At 46.7% G+C, this 16,985-nt stretch overlaps 1 protein-coding gene across 1 annotated transcript in view; it reads right to left on the bottom strand.

Moving 5' to 3' along the window:
- Positions 1-16,985, bottom strand: part of SLC22A18 (solute carrier family 22 member 18) — a 63,650-nt gene that overhangs the window by 6,436 nt on the left and 40,229 nt on the right. The window contains exons 7-8 of the mRNA XM_050336783.1: positions 12,694-12,794; positions 2,816-2,917 (exon numbers count right to left, since the gene is read on the bottom strand). Of these exons, the coding sequence (XP_050192740.1) occupies positions 2,816-2,917; positions 12,694-12,794 (203 nt within the window). The remainder of the gene's footprint in view (positions 1-2,815; positions 2,918-12,693; positions 12,795-16,985) is intronic.

Raw genomic sequence — 16,985 nt, 5'->3', positions numbered from 1 at the left:
AAGCCCAGAGACATTGCTCACTAATGACTTGGAAATGTTGAGGTTTATTCTTAGTTCCTCTCTAGAGTCACACACAGCCAGGTTTTTCTCCTCGAAGGAGCTTTTTGCCTACATTTTGGTTAAGATCTAGGCACTTCTGATTAAGGAACCAGAGAACAAAGACAGAGAAACAAGTATTTGGTACATAAACAGAAGGAAGGAGAGTAATTCCTTGCTAGGGTAAGCATCATTGTGGGACAACACTATGGGGCTCATAGGAAAAACCAGGTTTAATCCCTCCTTCTTTGTACAAATTCCCTCATGAGCTGGAGTAAGTGTGCAGAAAAGAGCAGAGCCACATCTGTGTCTCCTGTAAAACCAGGAGAAATGGCTCCTTACTTCCCTGGGGCTCCGGAAGAACTGAGCCAGGCAGAGTCCTGTCTTTGCTATTCCTCAGCTGCTGGGTAGGTAGCAGATTTTTTGACCTGAGCAGATCTGAAGGCGTTTTTCTGGTGAGGGAGGCAGAACCAGGAGTTTCAGGAGACAGACTCAGAAAGCAAATGCCTGGGAAATGCAGGCAGCGAGGCAGGATGAGGCACAGCCGTGCCTTCAGACAAAGAGAAAAACTTCCCCGTCGCAACCGCCAAGCCCTCCTACAGCCCTGCCCACGCTCTCCTGGCTCGCATCTGCAGATCAGACACTAGTTCTCCCCTCCTCTCCTTTTCCAGGTGTTATTGCCGAGCTCCCAGCCCACCCTTTTTCTTCTCCAGCTGCCTAGTGCTGGGAACATCCTGCAGCCTCTTCCCAGATGCAGTGCTGTCTGTCTGCTGCTGCTTGTGCTAGCCTCCCAAAAACGCTTCAGCTCACCTCCCAGGGATATAAAGATGGGTTCTGGAATGTCTTTTACTAACAGCTAGTCTTTTTCCTCACTGTCATCCTTTGGAGAGGGGAACTGCTGCATTTGGAGGCCACATGCAGCAGGGGCACAGCAGGTGGGATGCTCCTCCACCAGCAGCTGTGCAGGATTAAAGCTACACCCATTAAGTTCCACATTTGTGCTTGCTGCTGTGCCGGCACTGATCCCCACCCAGACAGAAAGCCACCCCAGAAACGGATGTTTTCTTGGCAGCCGCTCGGACAGAGAGCTTTTTAAGAAGGCGTCCTGGGCAAAGAGGATCACAGCTGCATTTGCCTATGAATAGTTCTCGTGGGAAGTCACTGCTGACCCTTATCCCCAGGACTGTGCTGTCAGGATGTCCGTAGCCCTCCGGGCTTGGCATAATTACCAGCTCTAAGATGATTTCCCTTCCTGGCTCCCAGTTCCCCTCCCTGGGCAATCAATGTGAGCCTCCCCACACTGGGACATCCGTGTCCCTCTGTGTGCCCCTCCACTGCCACTGAGGCTTTATCTCCAACCTCCACCTGGCACCAGCCTTCCCCAGAGGTCCGTGAGACCTCAGTGCACAAAAGCTATTCACTCCATATTGCTCCTCTGCCTGATTCCCATGGGAGGGGTTTCAACTCAGGGATACAATCCCAGCAGCACTCTGCCCTGCAGCCAGCTGGGTGTGCTAAGGTCTCCAGATGGGCCAGGTCCACCTTGGCCCCACCTAATTGCTCCCAGCCATGACCAAAAGATACTAGTAAGACCTCCAAAGTCCTTCCCAGGCCATGCTTTGGAGGACCAAGCACTGTGCAGATGTCCCATATTAAGAGGGCATGGCAATGCCAGCTAAAACTGTGACACCAATCAGAAGGGACCCTTTCCAAGCATTCTATACCTAACAGAATCTCTGTGAGCCCCAAAATCCCAGAGTGGGGGACCACACTCCATCTGCAGAGCCAACCCTTCATCTGCATCCATCATCCCTTTCCAGCCTCATCTCAGACACATGATTTAGCCTCAGATTAGCTAAGATGTGTAGGTGCTTCATCTTATCCATGTAGCTGGGAACCACAAACCTCAATCCCCTCCAGGACTTGGCCCTGACCTCCCTGTGGCTGTGGTATGGCTGTGGGAATGGCACTCATCCTACCTGCACCAGTGGGAGCCCCAGGGCCCCAGCAGCAAGGCTCGAGGCCAAATCCTGCAGGGAATATTGAAAGGCTGATGCAGCTCAACAACTGTCCTTGGATGGGACACAGAGGAGACCGTGCACACCCTTCCTCCATCCCTGTGGCCTGGGCAGAGCTATCAATTCCCTGAACGTGGCTTATCTGAGCAAACACAGCTGCCAGCAGAGCTGCCTACATGAAATCAGTTTTCCAATTACCCTTTGAGATTGGCATCAACCGTCACCCAAGCAGACACAACCAGCAACAGGTAACGCCACTTATCCCAAAATGGAGGAACAGCATTATTGCCTTGCTACCTCCTTCCCCAAATCGTCTCACCTTGGGAGATTAGGTAAAAAATAAAGGCCCAGAAGAAGAGGGCACAACCTGCACTGTCTCACAGCAGCGTACAACTGCAGTGATTTATTTCCCCTCCTCATAATCTTCATTTACTTTCTGGGTAGTTCAGGAAAACCAGTTGCTGACAAGACCGGGGCAGGATTTCTGTGCAAATCCGGTGACTCAGGAGGGACTTAGCGAGTTTCTGTGCGAGATTAATATTTTTTTTAATCCCCGTAACTATTACTCACGCGGCTCTTTATCATGGTTTGGCGCAATGCTTACGTCGAGCGCTGCTCTGTTTGCGCGGAGGCCCAGGAGAGATGGTTTCCCCCTGCCCTGAGGACCACCCAACAAAGCCAGGGGTGGCATTTCAAGGTCTCATGGACCTTGTGTCGCTGCGTTATGAAGGGCATTGTGGATGATCCCACACCCGCCTTACCATGCCCAGGCCCACGCCGGCAAAGACGAAGACGCTGAGTCTGAGCAGTGTCATCTCTGTGCAGTGGTTAGCGAGTTTTCCAACAACCAAACCCTGGACAACCTGGGAAAGAAACACATGAGCACCATTAAGCCTGATATATAATCATTTAAACAAACGAGAACTGCTATGGCACTGCAAGCAAATGAAAGGCAGCAAATGGGTTATTCCACTGGGGTTTTTTGAAAAAAAGACCTCATTGCCACAGTAAACAACTGGAAGACATGCTCCATTATTTCAAGCATTTTGCATCCTAGGGAGAGAGCCATCCCATCAGCTGGAAGTCTTTACTCAGGGTGCATACCTTGGTTTACCATCACTGCCTCGTCACCAGCAGTGACCAAAACTTTCTAAAAACTCTTGCAGACACAAATTGGTTTTTTCTAACTTGTGATGTTGTGAAATACAGTTAATACTAAGGTCTTCGTTCTTGGCGAGTCCTTCCAAAGAAAAACTGTACCTTTGTATGCAGAGAAGGAAAAGGCCTGTACCTTCTCTTGCCATTATTTTAAACTATAAATATACAAATCGGGTGATTCATAATTTTTAGGCATGAAACAAGTATGGCAGAGATGCTAATACCCAGTCCCAGCAGTACATGCAGATGTAAGGGGTGGGAAACTGGTTTTACAGATTTTAAATAAAAACTGGGGGAGAGGGGGAGGGAAGGAGGAGCAAAAAATTTAAATCCCAGGAACTGTTTGACTTTTCCAGCACTTTCCAGAATGAATTCCCTCTTTTATTTCAACATCTCCCATACTTCAGGTGATGCTGGCCCAAGCGGACAAGAGAGGACAGAGGCTGGAAGAGATCACAGTGAAAATAACCCTTGATTGACTGCAAGTCAGGGGAGGGACAGATAGGAATCTACTGAGTTTTCCCTGCCTTGAAAGGGTTTGTATGATCCAAATGAAAACCCCACTGACTTGAAAGAAGAGCTCTAGTTCAAAATGCTCTGTTTGGTGGGATGGATTTGATTCTATGGCAGTCCATCCTGAAGAAAACTTCCGTGGCCTGCTTGGACCAGGAATGACTCTATGCCACGCTCAACCTTGCTGTATTAGTCCTAAGGCTGAAACTCAAATTCAGATGGAAGGAAATGAATGCAAATTAAATGAGAAAGTAAGTTAATAAAAATAAAGGAAATGTCAATCTACAATGAGCTGTCCAGAAAAATCAATTTAATTACTAAAACAAACAAACAAACAAAACCAAACTAAAAAGCAAATAGTAGTAAGAGTGAAAATAAAGTTGACATATAGCACAATAGCTACAAAATGAATATACTTCCAACAAGCTACAACTTCATGGAAAACTATAAAAATTTAACTCTTCACTTTGATTCAGAGCATAAAGGATTTTTGACAAGCTGACATTTTGGCTCCCAGGAAGTGTTTTTCCTGCCTGCTCTTTGCCCTTGTCCCTGCCTTTTGCCAGGGCTTGAGAGCTCGGCTCACGTGTGCCCAGACACCGTGTGACAGTGGCACAGGTCCCATGTGAGTTTCCCTGCCCAGCAGCTTCTGGGACAGCGGCTGAGCTGCTGTGGCGCAATGCTTGGACAATGCATGGGGTGACCTGAGTCATCCTGACTGAAAGCCCTGCTGTGGCCATGAGAGGAGGCTGATACCGGCACCCCGCAGCTCCTACTCGGGGGGTGGGTGGGGAAGCCACTGAGTAACGCTTCATTAAGCTGAGTGCTCCAAAAATCGTCATTAACTTTTTGCAACTTCCCAGTCCCTCCTACAGGCTCGCCCCAGCTGGGGCTGTGCTGAGTCACATGGGATGGGGGCTGAGCCTCGTCGCAGGGCATGGGTTGACTCAGCAGTGGCATCACCCAAACCCCAGTTTGGCTCAACTGAACCACCGGAGGAAAGGACACGTTTCTTAATTTGCCCAGGCTTGAATGGCATATTTAACTGGGATACACTGTACAGGCACAGCCTCGTCCCTGCCCTTCCCTGAGTCACTGGGGTACATCATCAGCAACTTCCCAGAGCAGCCCTGCCTGATGGCCTTGGGAGTGGTGTACCCAAAAATGTCTCCATCGTTACATATGAGCACCTAAGCACAGGCAACAAGCACCACTGCAGCAAAGCCCAGCACTGAGCAGGAGGACCTGGGGATGTGCAGACCCCGTGCTGTGCCCAGAGTGAGCAGAGCAGAGGGGTGGTCCTTGTGCCAATGCTGGCATTCCACATGGGCTTTCCCATCACTTGGGCTGTGGCAATATAAGCACAAGGTAAAACATCACTGCTGAATCAACCAACTTGGCAATGGGACTATTTCCAGGGGCAAGCATGAGCCCAAGTCACCTGCTTTACCTTTGGGGTTGGGCAGCAATCCCTGGGTTACAAAGACTGCAGCCTCTCCCAGGGGTTATCTGGACTCCCTGCCTCTCTCCCCAGCATGGTTGCTGCTGATCCATCCATTAGCTCAAGCAGGCAAGTCCCATCATCTTGATTTTGGACACAGAGCCTTGATTTAAGAGCTGGATAATATTTCCAGTCACCACGAGCTCTGACGTCACTTTCCAGTCTGAATTTTAGACCTGAAAACCCATTACTTCCAGCCTGCAATATTCCCTGTCCACAGAGCTCTTGGATTGGCATGAGCAGCAGCTGCCTGTGCAGGCACATCTGGGAAGGTGAAAGTGAAAGGTGGTTCGTGTGCACTCTCCCATGTAAGATTTTGGACATGTGTTTCCATTACCACGAGGTAGCAGGGACATCGCAGATGGCTTAGCCATAACTGCTCCCATGAATAAGCTCTGGTGGCTGACAAAGCAGCAATGGGATTTATCCTTGTTTTTATTGCTGCTGGTGTGTTCTGGGCTTTTCCCTTGCACATAAACTCCCCTGAGATCAACTGAGATGGGCCTTCCCCTCCCGCATTTCATGGTGCTGGATGGTGCTTGCCTTTGTAACCTGACCTCCTTTGAAGTTGGGGAAGAGCCAGTGTACCTGGCTGGAATGCCTTCTGTCATCAATAAACAAAAGAGAGAGGAAATTGTTTGCAAGTGAAATAACAGGCACTGCCTGTGGCTGTGTACACATGTCACAGGAAAAACCAACTCGTCTTTTTTTCCTCCCCCCTCTCCTTCTTTAAAGGCAAATAAAAGTCTCCCAGTAAATGCATAAGAATAGCCAAATCTCTCCTTGGCATTAAGCTGGATTCACCAAACTGGGGATTTGTTGCACTAATTCAGCAAATCACATAGAAAAATACTCCCTGCTTCTATTGCTGTATCTGTGTTCTGGGAAGGCAGCAGCTTCCATTTGCTCAGAAGAGCCAATTACCCATTTTATTGTTAACCTCTAACAAATTTCAGCAATGCCTTTCAGGATGGAAAAGACTGTTTCTGTTTGAAGGTTTAAGGTGCTAGTTTTTGGAAGGCTTTTGAAGCACTAACCTTGCTGCATGGAGCGGCTGCTGAACAGACTGGCACCTGCTAACCTCACCAGTGGAGGTTAGAGGAGTTATGCAGATGCTCAGATGGTCCTCCATGCTCAGAAGAACATGGGACTATTTCTAAAGAATCTTTCACCAGCATCAACTGAAAGCTTGACAAAGCCCAGCAACAAAAAAAAGTTCCCTCTCACCCAACAGCCTGGAAATGAAAAGATACGAGAAGGTCGGAAAGGCAGGTGCAGCAGGCCAGATAAGCTGGTACAGCCTAGTAGAGAAGATGCAGGGCCCCATCCCTAGTGCAGATAGCATGATTCACATCAGAAGCAGCCTCCCACGCCCTGGACCTGTATCTCTCCCCTTTGAAATTGTGCCCAGCTGGCAGTTCCCAGGGCGAGCGCAGTGCTGGTGGGGTGGGACGCGCGGGTGGGCACCAGCTGGGGCAGACCACAGGGGTCAAACAAATCACAAGGCTTTTCTGCACAGGCTAAAGGTGGTACAAAGCCCTGGGCGGGGCAAAAGGGAGTTGTTTTACTGACACGGTGATGCCAGAAATCATTTGAGAAGTAGTTCAGGTCTCATAGAGGAGCAGGAGGGCGGTGGGACTGAAAGGAGGGCTGACGGTGAGGACCAAACTGCTGAAGGCAGCACTTTGCCAAACTGGGGGGAAAGAGGACGGTGTGTTTTGCTAACTCCAGCCTAATTGCTTTCTTTCCCCCTCCAGCCCGCCCCCCTCCACAGATATAAATCCTTCAAAGCGAGGAAACTGGAGAACTTTCTGTTTGTTGTTGCAAGGTCCTTTCACCAAGTGGGTTTTCCCCCTAGGCATACCTGGCTGTAATTAAATCCTCGGCTCTTTAATCATCTCTTTTGCTGTGCAGGGAAAAAAAAAAGTGAGAGGGACAGACTGGTGATAAGACGATACGCAATGTAAATCTCTCCTCCAGGAATCTCTCTCATCTTTTCAGGATCACTCCGTACCAACTTGTCCCTCCAGAAGCTGCAAGGCTAGAGGTGGGGTTTGTCTAACAATACAAATTTAAATGCAGTAAATAGAACAGATGTCTTATGATTTCTTGATCCTCAGGGTTATAAATATCTACCCCTTTGTCCCACCCAGAGTTTTGTTTGGTGCATTTTGCTTTGGGTTTTTTTTTTGAGAAAAAGTTCTTAAAGGAAATCTTCCCCCACCCTCTCCCGTGGTTTGAAATCTAAGCAACAGATGTGACTTCAGATATCAGCCAGGGACTTGAGGTATTTCACTTGCCTAATCCTCCAGCAGTACTTTCCAAGTCACATACTATACCTAGAAGTTCTCCATGCTATTGTGCTTGCACCTCCAAAAAAACCCCAAAAAACCTAGAGCCTAAGTCCATTTCTGCTCAGTAAGCAAAATTAAAGTATTTTAAACCATTATGAAATTAATTATTATCTGGAGGGAGATTGAATGGCATTTCAAACTCCCAGGCATTCACTATGAGGGAAATTTGACTCACATGGCTTCTGAGATGAGAGGACTCTGTAAGCCCAGCCTAGAGGACAGAAGGATTGTGTCCCTCACAGGCTCTCATCCGGCTTGCCTGAAGACCTACAAGTGATCAGATAAAGATGCTTCAAATATATCATGAGCAAGGGAACCTCTACCAGTGCAAGCTGCCTGGCACAGAGGTACCTCTCCTGCTGTCAGCCTTCCCCTCCTCATTTCGTTATCTCCCACACGACTTACCCTGGCACAGTCCCAGTTCATCAGACAGCCCCACGCTATCAGGGTGCTTCAAGCATCCCTGCTGAGACCTGGATGGCTTGAATTATCACCCCCACTCGCTATTTTGATTTCCCCATCAGTCCACTCCAGCCTCAGTCATATTCCATCTTCTAAGCAATAACTTTGTTTCCTGATCAGGCAGTTCTTTGTCTCAATGCTGTGGCACCACCTTTCCACACACCTTGTCTGGCTCTGTCCTGACCCAGAAGTTAGCCCCCTTCCTGCCTTCCTACCTTCACTGTGCCTAAGCCTGCCCCATACTTTCCCATATCCTCTGCTATTAGATGATGCTCTTTGCCTAACCACAAAAAACAAATTGGCACCAGTTTCATCCAGAGAGACAGAAAGCCCCCATTCCCTGTGGACAGTCCCTATGAAATTTGATGGGAATGTTTATAACATGTATCAGCAGATGTATTATTTTGGGCAAATCAAGTGTCTGCAAGGCTGGCTGGGAGCAGCAGCAGGGCAACCCATGTCCCTTGATGCAGGGGGACAAGCTGCAGCAAGGAGATGTACCCCAGTGCCAGGGTGAAGGGTGGCCATGCTGTGGGCAGCCAAACTGGTGAAGGAAAAAGGGTGCTGAGAACGGCCTGTGCCATGAGCAGTGGTCATTGGTGTTACATGCATGGTGTGGTGGGGACAAAACCCATCACCAGTGCCAGCTGGAGCTGCTAGCAGGTGCCATGATCCGTTCCCATGTGGACAGAACTGATGCTCAGAGAGGGAGGCACCAAGAGAGTTGCTCCGGGGAGTGGCCGGCCAAAACACACAAAGCTCCTGGGCTTCAAACCAGCCCCAAATCTGCCCTCTAAACCTGCAGGGATTCTCTCAGGGACACCCCCTTCCCCAGATTCTGGGGCCCTACATGGACATAAAGCAACAAGATGGGACCAAGCATGATGAGGTGAGGCTGAGGAGCTCCAAATGGGATCCCTCAGGTGATGATGACTGAGCAGTGGGGCTAACTAACATCCTCTGCCTGCAAAGGGGCAAACACCTCACCTCCTGCAGGGCTCATGTTTCTGTGCTGATCTCCCCATGCAAAGAGCTGTTTGAGATACTGATGACAAAGAACTTGAGTTGCCTACTTAAAATTAGGTGGACTGACCCAAAGCCACTCCAAATCTCCTCTCTAGGTACTCTGCCGCTGGCTTGCATGGGAGGAATGAGGAGAGACAGATGCTTACAGTGCATTGGCCACTTCTTACCACAGCAGGTTAAATGAGGCTGAGAAACTGAAAAACTGGATTAAGCAATTGGAGCATAATATCCTTGGGGTGGGAGAAGAAAGCAGGCAGACACCATTGCTATTTGAGTCATCCCAGGATTGCTGATCAGGCTGGGAAAGGGAGCTGCAAGATCACCTCTGTCCAAGGGGAATATGTTAGTTTTGAGAATATCTAATTTAAAAACCAGCAACTACAATAACACAAAGAAATAATACTATAAAAATTGCCAGGATTTGGCAGACCGGACAATGCTTTTGTCAGTGTATGACTTCCAGGGAAGAGCTGACTAAAGGGCTCAGAGAAGATTTGCTTGCTGTGCTGTTCCCTGTGCATCTCTGAAGCCACTTGGTGCACACAATATGTGCTGGGTGCAGATGAGACCCTGGGACACGATGCTGGTTGCATCAGCTGCCTGTGCTGTGCAGCTGCCCAGGCACTGTGTTCAGTGCCTGCAAGGAGATTTAAAATAAACAGGACACGGATGGATACTTATTTTCCCCTTCATTTCTGTGACACCTCCTTCTATCTATGAAAGTCCTATCCATTTTCAAGTCCAGAGAGAGATGCAAATGTGGGGGACACGTTTCCTCTAACAGGGGGGCTCAGAGCAAGTCCAGGAGGATGGAAAAATCCTCAGTATGTTTTACAGACAGGCAAACTAAGGAATGAGAAATCAAAACTGAGGATTTGGTTGATGAAATTAATTGAAAATTACATTATATTCCTTATGAATAAAGCTATAATTTACTCAGTGAAGTGGGGAAGCCAGTCAGCAGATACTAATCATCGTTCACCTATGCAGACTGGTAGAATTTACTTGCACCTTAATCTGCATTTATATCTCAGCAGTATCAATTCACTGTTACAGCAGAAACAAATGCATCTGAAATGCCAGCTTAGGCAACAGGAAGGCACACAAGAAGCTCTGGGGCTCAGCAGGACAGAGTTCACACACATTCTACACCCTGTATGTACCTTCCACTGGAGAAACCCCAACAGAAAGCAGCCATAAAACATTAACCAAGTCACTATCTGCAAGAGATGTCCTTGGGCAGTTCTAGCCAGATACCTGGAAGTAAAGACACAAAATCTAATGTTTTACAGTAATTTAAAAGCCAGATAGTGAGACTCTAATTTGGTCCAGTCGAGGATCTTGTCATGCTTAAACCAGAGCAGAGTTTGAAACTGCCAGTGATAAAGTGGAAAGAAGAAATGACAAAGCAGAAAGCAGTGCTTTGCAACCTGTCAGGTGAGATGGCTTTGCTGCCTCCAAGAATCAGGTGTCCTGGCCTTTTAAAAAAAAGTATCACATTATCCCCTTTAATTTTTGGTATTGTTACAGCAAACCTTCAATGCATGAACATGAAAAAGAGAAGTCTGTACCCTAGGATCACTTCACTTCTATATTTCTCATGTTCAGTGTCATGCCTTATACGAATAGCAACATGGATAGAAACTGCATGGATAGATGAAAGCAAACTGCTTGATAAAGGCCAGTTTCTGTGTCAAATGTCCCAAGGCAGAGACTCTCCAGCAAAGTAGATACTGCACCTGAGCCTGCAGGCCACTGCTGGGTTAGATCTAGATTGTGGCAATAGGCTTGATTGGCCTCTGAGGGATGAAACTCTATGACTATGGGAAGGGTCAGGCCCCTGGTTAGCACTGCCATCTGATTATCCATTAGGAAGCGGAGTGGATGCTGTAATTCCTGTATCTTCCAGGGCTGTGTCTCTATGTGGGGTGCACCAGCACGGCAGTGGAGGTAACTTTATCTACAGTAGTTTCAACCAAACTAACCTGGGAAACAATAGCAGTGAAGACAGATAGATATTCCAGACATAACAGCAGTGTCCTGAAGACAGATATCCCGGACCTAACAGCGGCATCCAAGCTCCATCTAGCAACACTAAGCCACTCCTGTAAAAGTACTTCTGCCGCCCACATTACCCAACTCGAAACAAGCACACCACAGCCATGCTGCAACCCAGAATTATATTTCACTGTAGACACATGTAACAGGGATTTAACTCATATGTCTAAGTGAAAAGCACAATTGTGGGGAGTCCCTTTACATTCAAATGGGGAAGAAGATTGGTCCCTCTAAAACTTGAGTGATTCCTGCAGATCCTGGTCTAGGAGGCAGTATACAAAAACTAATGTAGGGAAAGCCTCTGTAAGCAGTGGAGTTTGGGTCAGAAGCTTGCTTCGGAAAGCAGCTGCTGATCACCCCACTTTTCGTGCTGCAGACCAGCAAACTGGTCTTCTTTACAATAAGACCAAAAGGGAGAACGCATCCAGCTGGTGGGAGATGTTGAGCTCACGGGACCAAGAGACAGCTAGTCCAAAGTCATCCCCACAGAACTGACATGACCAAGGCACCACCTCTTCAGCTCCAGCCAGTTTGCTCTGCTGAATCCACTTGCTGATGTACAGCCATGTTCATCCACTGCTCTACCGAGATACCCAGACTCGGTGAGATCACAGCAGAGCCCAGGTGACTGGCAACACCATGCCAAATCCAAATCACAAGGGAAGGAACTAAAGCTGTCATTTCCCAGATGAGAAGCTCCTCCAGATCCCACAGGAACTCTGTGGCAATGCCCAGGAAATGAAGGCGGGTTTAATAACAAGACCACCCTCCTTTAGGGTATTGCTTAACTTGCATTCCTACCTTGAGGCTTGCTTATAATCATCTGCTGCTCTTTCTGCAAAATTATTAGCCTCTTCCTCCAGAAGGAACACTCTGCTATAACAAACACCATATTTTTTCAGCCTTGCTATTGCCTAATTCAGCTGACTTTTCCCTTTTACCCATTTTGTTAGTGTCTTAATCATGTTCCATTGCCCACCTTTTTTGCTTGCTTGCTTTCTTCCCCCCCCCCCCCCTTTTTTTTTTTTTTTTTCTTCCTTTTTTCTTTCTTTTTTTTTCTTTTTCCCTTTTTTTTTCTTTTTTTGAAATTATAAGCTTGCTGTGCTTGTTTCCATGCAGCAGAAACAAGTTCTTCCTCTACACTAAAGGGATCTATGAAAACACCAGTAAGATCATCTACTTGCATAAATGTACAGGGTGCTACTACGTAAATGCAAATCTGCTAACCTGCACCAGGAAAAACCCCAGCCAAAGCACTTCAGGTTCAGTGTAAGTTTTTTTACAAAAAACAGGATATATCAGTCTGAGGAAATTTTAGCTCCACGTCTTAAAGATCCACAAAGAGAGACGAGGGAAAGAAAGCTTTCAGGATACTCCTTCCTCCAATTTCTTCCCATTTCAAGGAACAGAATAAATTTGGAGTAACTTCTATTTTTGAAGCCAAATACTGTATGGCAGAGCTAGGATTTGCCTGTCAACATCACACCTGGATTTGGAAGAGAATGTGCCAAAAATTAGATAGCAGTGTGGCTAATCTGTCTAAGAGGGGGACTTGCACTTCACTTACCATTTGAAGGACACCAAAATATGACATCAGGTATCCAGACTCCACTGCTTCCAAGCCAAAGAAATCCATAGAGATGATGGAAAACATAATCATGAACAAACCTAGAAGAAGGGTTAATGTAAAGAATACATCAATGTACTTGTATTGCATATAGTGGGCCAGATCCTGCTCTCAGTCACCGCCAGTATGAGCCAGGAGCTCTCCCTGGGGTTGCCAGCACTGGATATAAACATGAGCAGAATCCTATTCAAAGCCATTGTAGCAATTTAATCTTTAAGTATTAACTTTTTTATCCCTCTTACTTTCATCTTTAAATAATGTGACTATGTAGGCTGCAGTTTCAGCTGTTTATTATAAACTGGTAAATATTTGTATCACCGAAGCCAGACTAACCATTAAGACAGCAAAAAAACATCTGTTTTCTTGTTCAGACAAGACTGTAACCATAAAAATAATCTGATTGGATTCCTCTCCCCTTTTACCTGACTTCAGATTTTTACCACGGGGAACAATCCAGTGACATCAGCCAAGATGCAGTGATTTCACTGCACGCCTCAGCAATGATGTCGGTGGCACATGAAAAATGTCTTATGGAGACCAACAGTGGTGTCCAAACAAGCAATCAGGAAAGCACAGACAGAAACAGCTCAGGCTGAGTCTGCTTTTCAGTTGAGGCAGTTTCTGAAAGGGTAACGGAAAATGCCCACTCAATCTCAAATGAAAATCTGACAGCGCGCTTCCCCCACCGCCAAACACACACAAATACAGACGTGCTTACACACGCTCCCATCCTACACAAACAGCCATCAAATTAAATGCATTATGACAAAACACTGCGCTCCAAGCGTGGTGTGGGGTAGGAGTCTGCTGCTTCCTCTAGTGTCTTGGGCACCCCAGACAGACCAAGACAGTAGGAAATTGGGGCTCCCTGTGTATCAACAACCCCACAACATGCCTGTCAGAGACCACTGATCCTTTTGGGGACAGAAGAAGAGAGTAGATGACCCTTAGAGGTCCTGCCTTTTCTTGTAGGATTCTTTGAGTTACAAAGACTGGGTAAAAAGGGAGCTGTGGTCCTCTTCTTCCTGAAAAAACAGGAGTCTGGGAGGCAATGTGTGAGGATTGAGCAGACAGCTGGTGGCCTGGCAAACTGAGTCACTAACATGGGAAGGATTTGCAGGCTTTTCCCAGAAGGATGAAGAGAGCGATCCCAAATTGCTTGTTAAAATGTTGTGGAGGACTCACTCCTTTAACAAACAAGCATCCAGCAGCCAAGCTGCATCACTACCAGTGAAGCACCTGCAGCAATAAGACCTCCCTCCAAGCACCACAAGCCTTTGTCTCAAGGCAGCACCACCCTCCCAACCCAGTACTTGCCACAAAGCCTTCCTGAACCCCACCAGAGAAACGTCTTCCCCCCTTAATGGGGAGTAGCTGCACTCCAGCTGTCCCCCTGACACTGGGGGAGAGGGATGGGGGGCACGAAGGGCGCCCTGCTTTGCTACTCTACAGATATTTGGAGAAGGTGCCAGGGAGCTGAGGCTCATGAAGATCTATGGCTTCGCCATACCCCTTCATGGAGAGCACCCCATCCTTATCCAGTTACTTTGAAATCGCTCTCAGCTCAAGCCAGCTTAAGGTAACATGCAAATAGCAGTATTTACTCACAACACCCAAATCAGGCAACAGGGTTGCACAAGTTTATAAAAGGCACACGTGAAGAAATGAAAGAAAAACCACACTTGGTTTCACTTGTAGGAAGATCAGATTGAAGCGGGCCCTTCATCCTGCTACCCCACTGCAAGTAGTACCTAGGAGGGGCTCGTCCTTCCTACATACCTGGCTCTTCTTCCTCTATCGCATGCCAGCTTCTACAGCTCCTCTCCCCTTTGAAGTCCCTCATCAAGTTAAGGCAGATTTGGATCTTTCTCCTCCAAACAAGCTGCTTTCTTTTGGAGCAGGGGAATAGACTGTGCTCTTTAATTAGCACTATACATGGCAGGGAGATGCAAAGGTCTTTTTTTGCATCTGTTTCTGCATGGTCTCCTAAAGCTACCTGGAGAAGGGAGACTCATTTGCCCCTCTTCTTTCAGCAGCTAAGGGGGTCTTTTCAATTGGCAACACATTTCTTGGTGAAACCCACAAGGGGAGCCCCAGATTGAACTAAAAAAGATTTTATGCTCATCAGAACAAGCATTTCTTGCAAAGATCTCAGCAGGTTCCCATGTGGGTAGGCTACAGGTCAGCTGAGTGCAGCCACATGAGTAATTCACACTGCAAGACTCAACATGAAAAAAAAAAAGGAAAATGGCAAAAAATACCCTCAGAAACCTCACCTTTTTTGAGGGGGTCTAAACGAGGGGTGAATTCCTTAGAAAAAAACTTGGCACCAGTGGGATGAATAACAAGGAATATGCAGCAGAAGGCAAGGAAATTGTTTATGAGGTGCAGTAACGAAAGGAAAAGCACCAAGGAAAAACAGGAGTGCAAACCATATTAAAAAAAAAAAAAAAAAAAGAGAAAAGAAAAGAAAAGAAAAGAAAAAAGGTGACATGTCTAAAAGCAGCCTGTGGCTTTGGAGGGCCAGCTTAGCAATCCTCACAGCAAAATGGAGTAGGCAAGTACAGCCTCTGTGAGACTGTCAGCCCTCCTACACTGGACTGAAAACATGATGAGATGCAGAGCCCTAGGGCTCACTGCAAAATCCTGTTCCACACGTGAAAGAAAATCCTTCTAAAAATGGGATGCAGGTGCTAAAGCAATTGTGTTGAAAACAGATTTTCCAAAGGCATCAGACAGCCAAAGATTCATACAAGCAGGTATTTTATCAGTATTTTCAAGGCCCTGGAGATTTCTGGTCAGTAAGAAGCATGTTCGAGATTTTTATCCTCTTGTTTTTCTTTCTGTCTCTTATCTACCATAATGAAATGAGGTTCTCTTTTCCCAGGTCAGTTGAGACGGTAATTCGGTTATGTTGGAGCCGTCTGCTGCCTGTCAAATCCCTGGCAGCTGCCCTCCTGCAGGAGGCACAGAGCCCAGGTCTCTGCTTTTATGCAACACAGGGAGGAGGTTCCCAGCCCTGCAGCCCTCCTGGGGAGGGTCTTTCGGTCTCAAACAAGCTAATTTTAGACAACAATGAGATCCATAAGGAACAAAAGATTTTCTTCGGTGTATATCACAAACTTGTTTACAAAGTAAATAGAGAACAGCCTGTAATTTGGGCAATTAATTAATTATACAGTTGCAGCCTGGAGATGAAAGGTAAATGAGCTCATGAGGAGCTCAGCCTCTAGCTGTGAGATTCAGAGAATTAAGTGATGGCCAATTCCCCTTTCAGCCGCCATCAATTCAGCAGTCACCTGAAGTGAAGAAAGACCTGCAAGGAGAGGTCACTAGGATTTTAATCACTTCTCGGTGTAGTGCAAGCATTACCCTTGTAGCTTGAGTCCCTGAAGTGAACCCATTCCTATCCTTATGGAAATAGTCCAAACCATTCAGTGACAGACTATTAGCCTGCCTTAAATCTCTGCTTCCCTCTCTCCATCCTCTTTGCCTAGAAATTGCCTTGCAGTTTTCAGCAGGAGATGTTTATTTTGGTTGGGTGAGCAATTTTGCTTTGCACAGGGAAAGAAGAATGGATTCTCCAACAGACAGGAATTTGCATTTCAGCAGGAATGACTAAAGCAAGTGTATCTTGTGTGGACTTTGGAAAAAGGAGAGCACACAGGAAATTACCACGCAGATCCCATATGGATGTGGTCTCAGGCATTTTTAAACAGAGAAATGAATGCTACTTTAAGATGAGAAATGAGCCAGAACCAGCAAAGAAAACCCTCTTAAAACATCCGTCCCATTCTACGAAATGCTGTCATTTTATACACCTTTTAAAATACAATTTTAAAAGTTTAGCTTTGTAAGAACCAAAAAAATTGCACTATTAGGGCAAGCCAGCAGTACATTCAGATTGTATCCTGTCTCCAGTGGCAGGGGTAGGACCAACTGACATAACTGATCTCAGCCAGTGCCAACTACACACAAACAGGGAAAAACAAAATCAGAAATCCTTTACTTCCCTGTGTATTATTCTACAACTCCGATTGGACTTGTTCCCCCACTGACATAGCAAGGAGTAACAGATGAGCCTGACCAAGCCCAGAAATGCCACCCCCTTCTGATTCAGCCACACTCCATAGCCAAATCTACTTTCATTTGTAAACTGGATTTACAGTTTACAAATTAGAATTTTATTTGTAAATCATGTTTCTTATTATTTAAACTTTACGAGCTTCTCC

The sequence above is a fragment of the Myiozetetes cayanensis genome, unplaced genomic scaffold (assembly GCF_022539395.1).
Source record: "Myiozetetes cayanensis isolate MyiCay16 unplaced genomic scaffold, myiCay2020 scf6-25, whole genome shotgun sequence".
NCBI lineage: Eukaryota > Metazoa > Chordata > Aves > Passeriformes > Tyrannidae > Myiozetetes > Myiozetetes cayanensis.
This window is presented reverse-complemented; position numbering and strand designations above follow the sequence as displayed.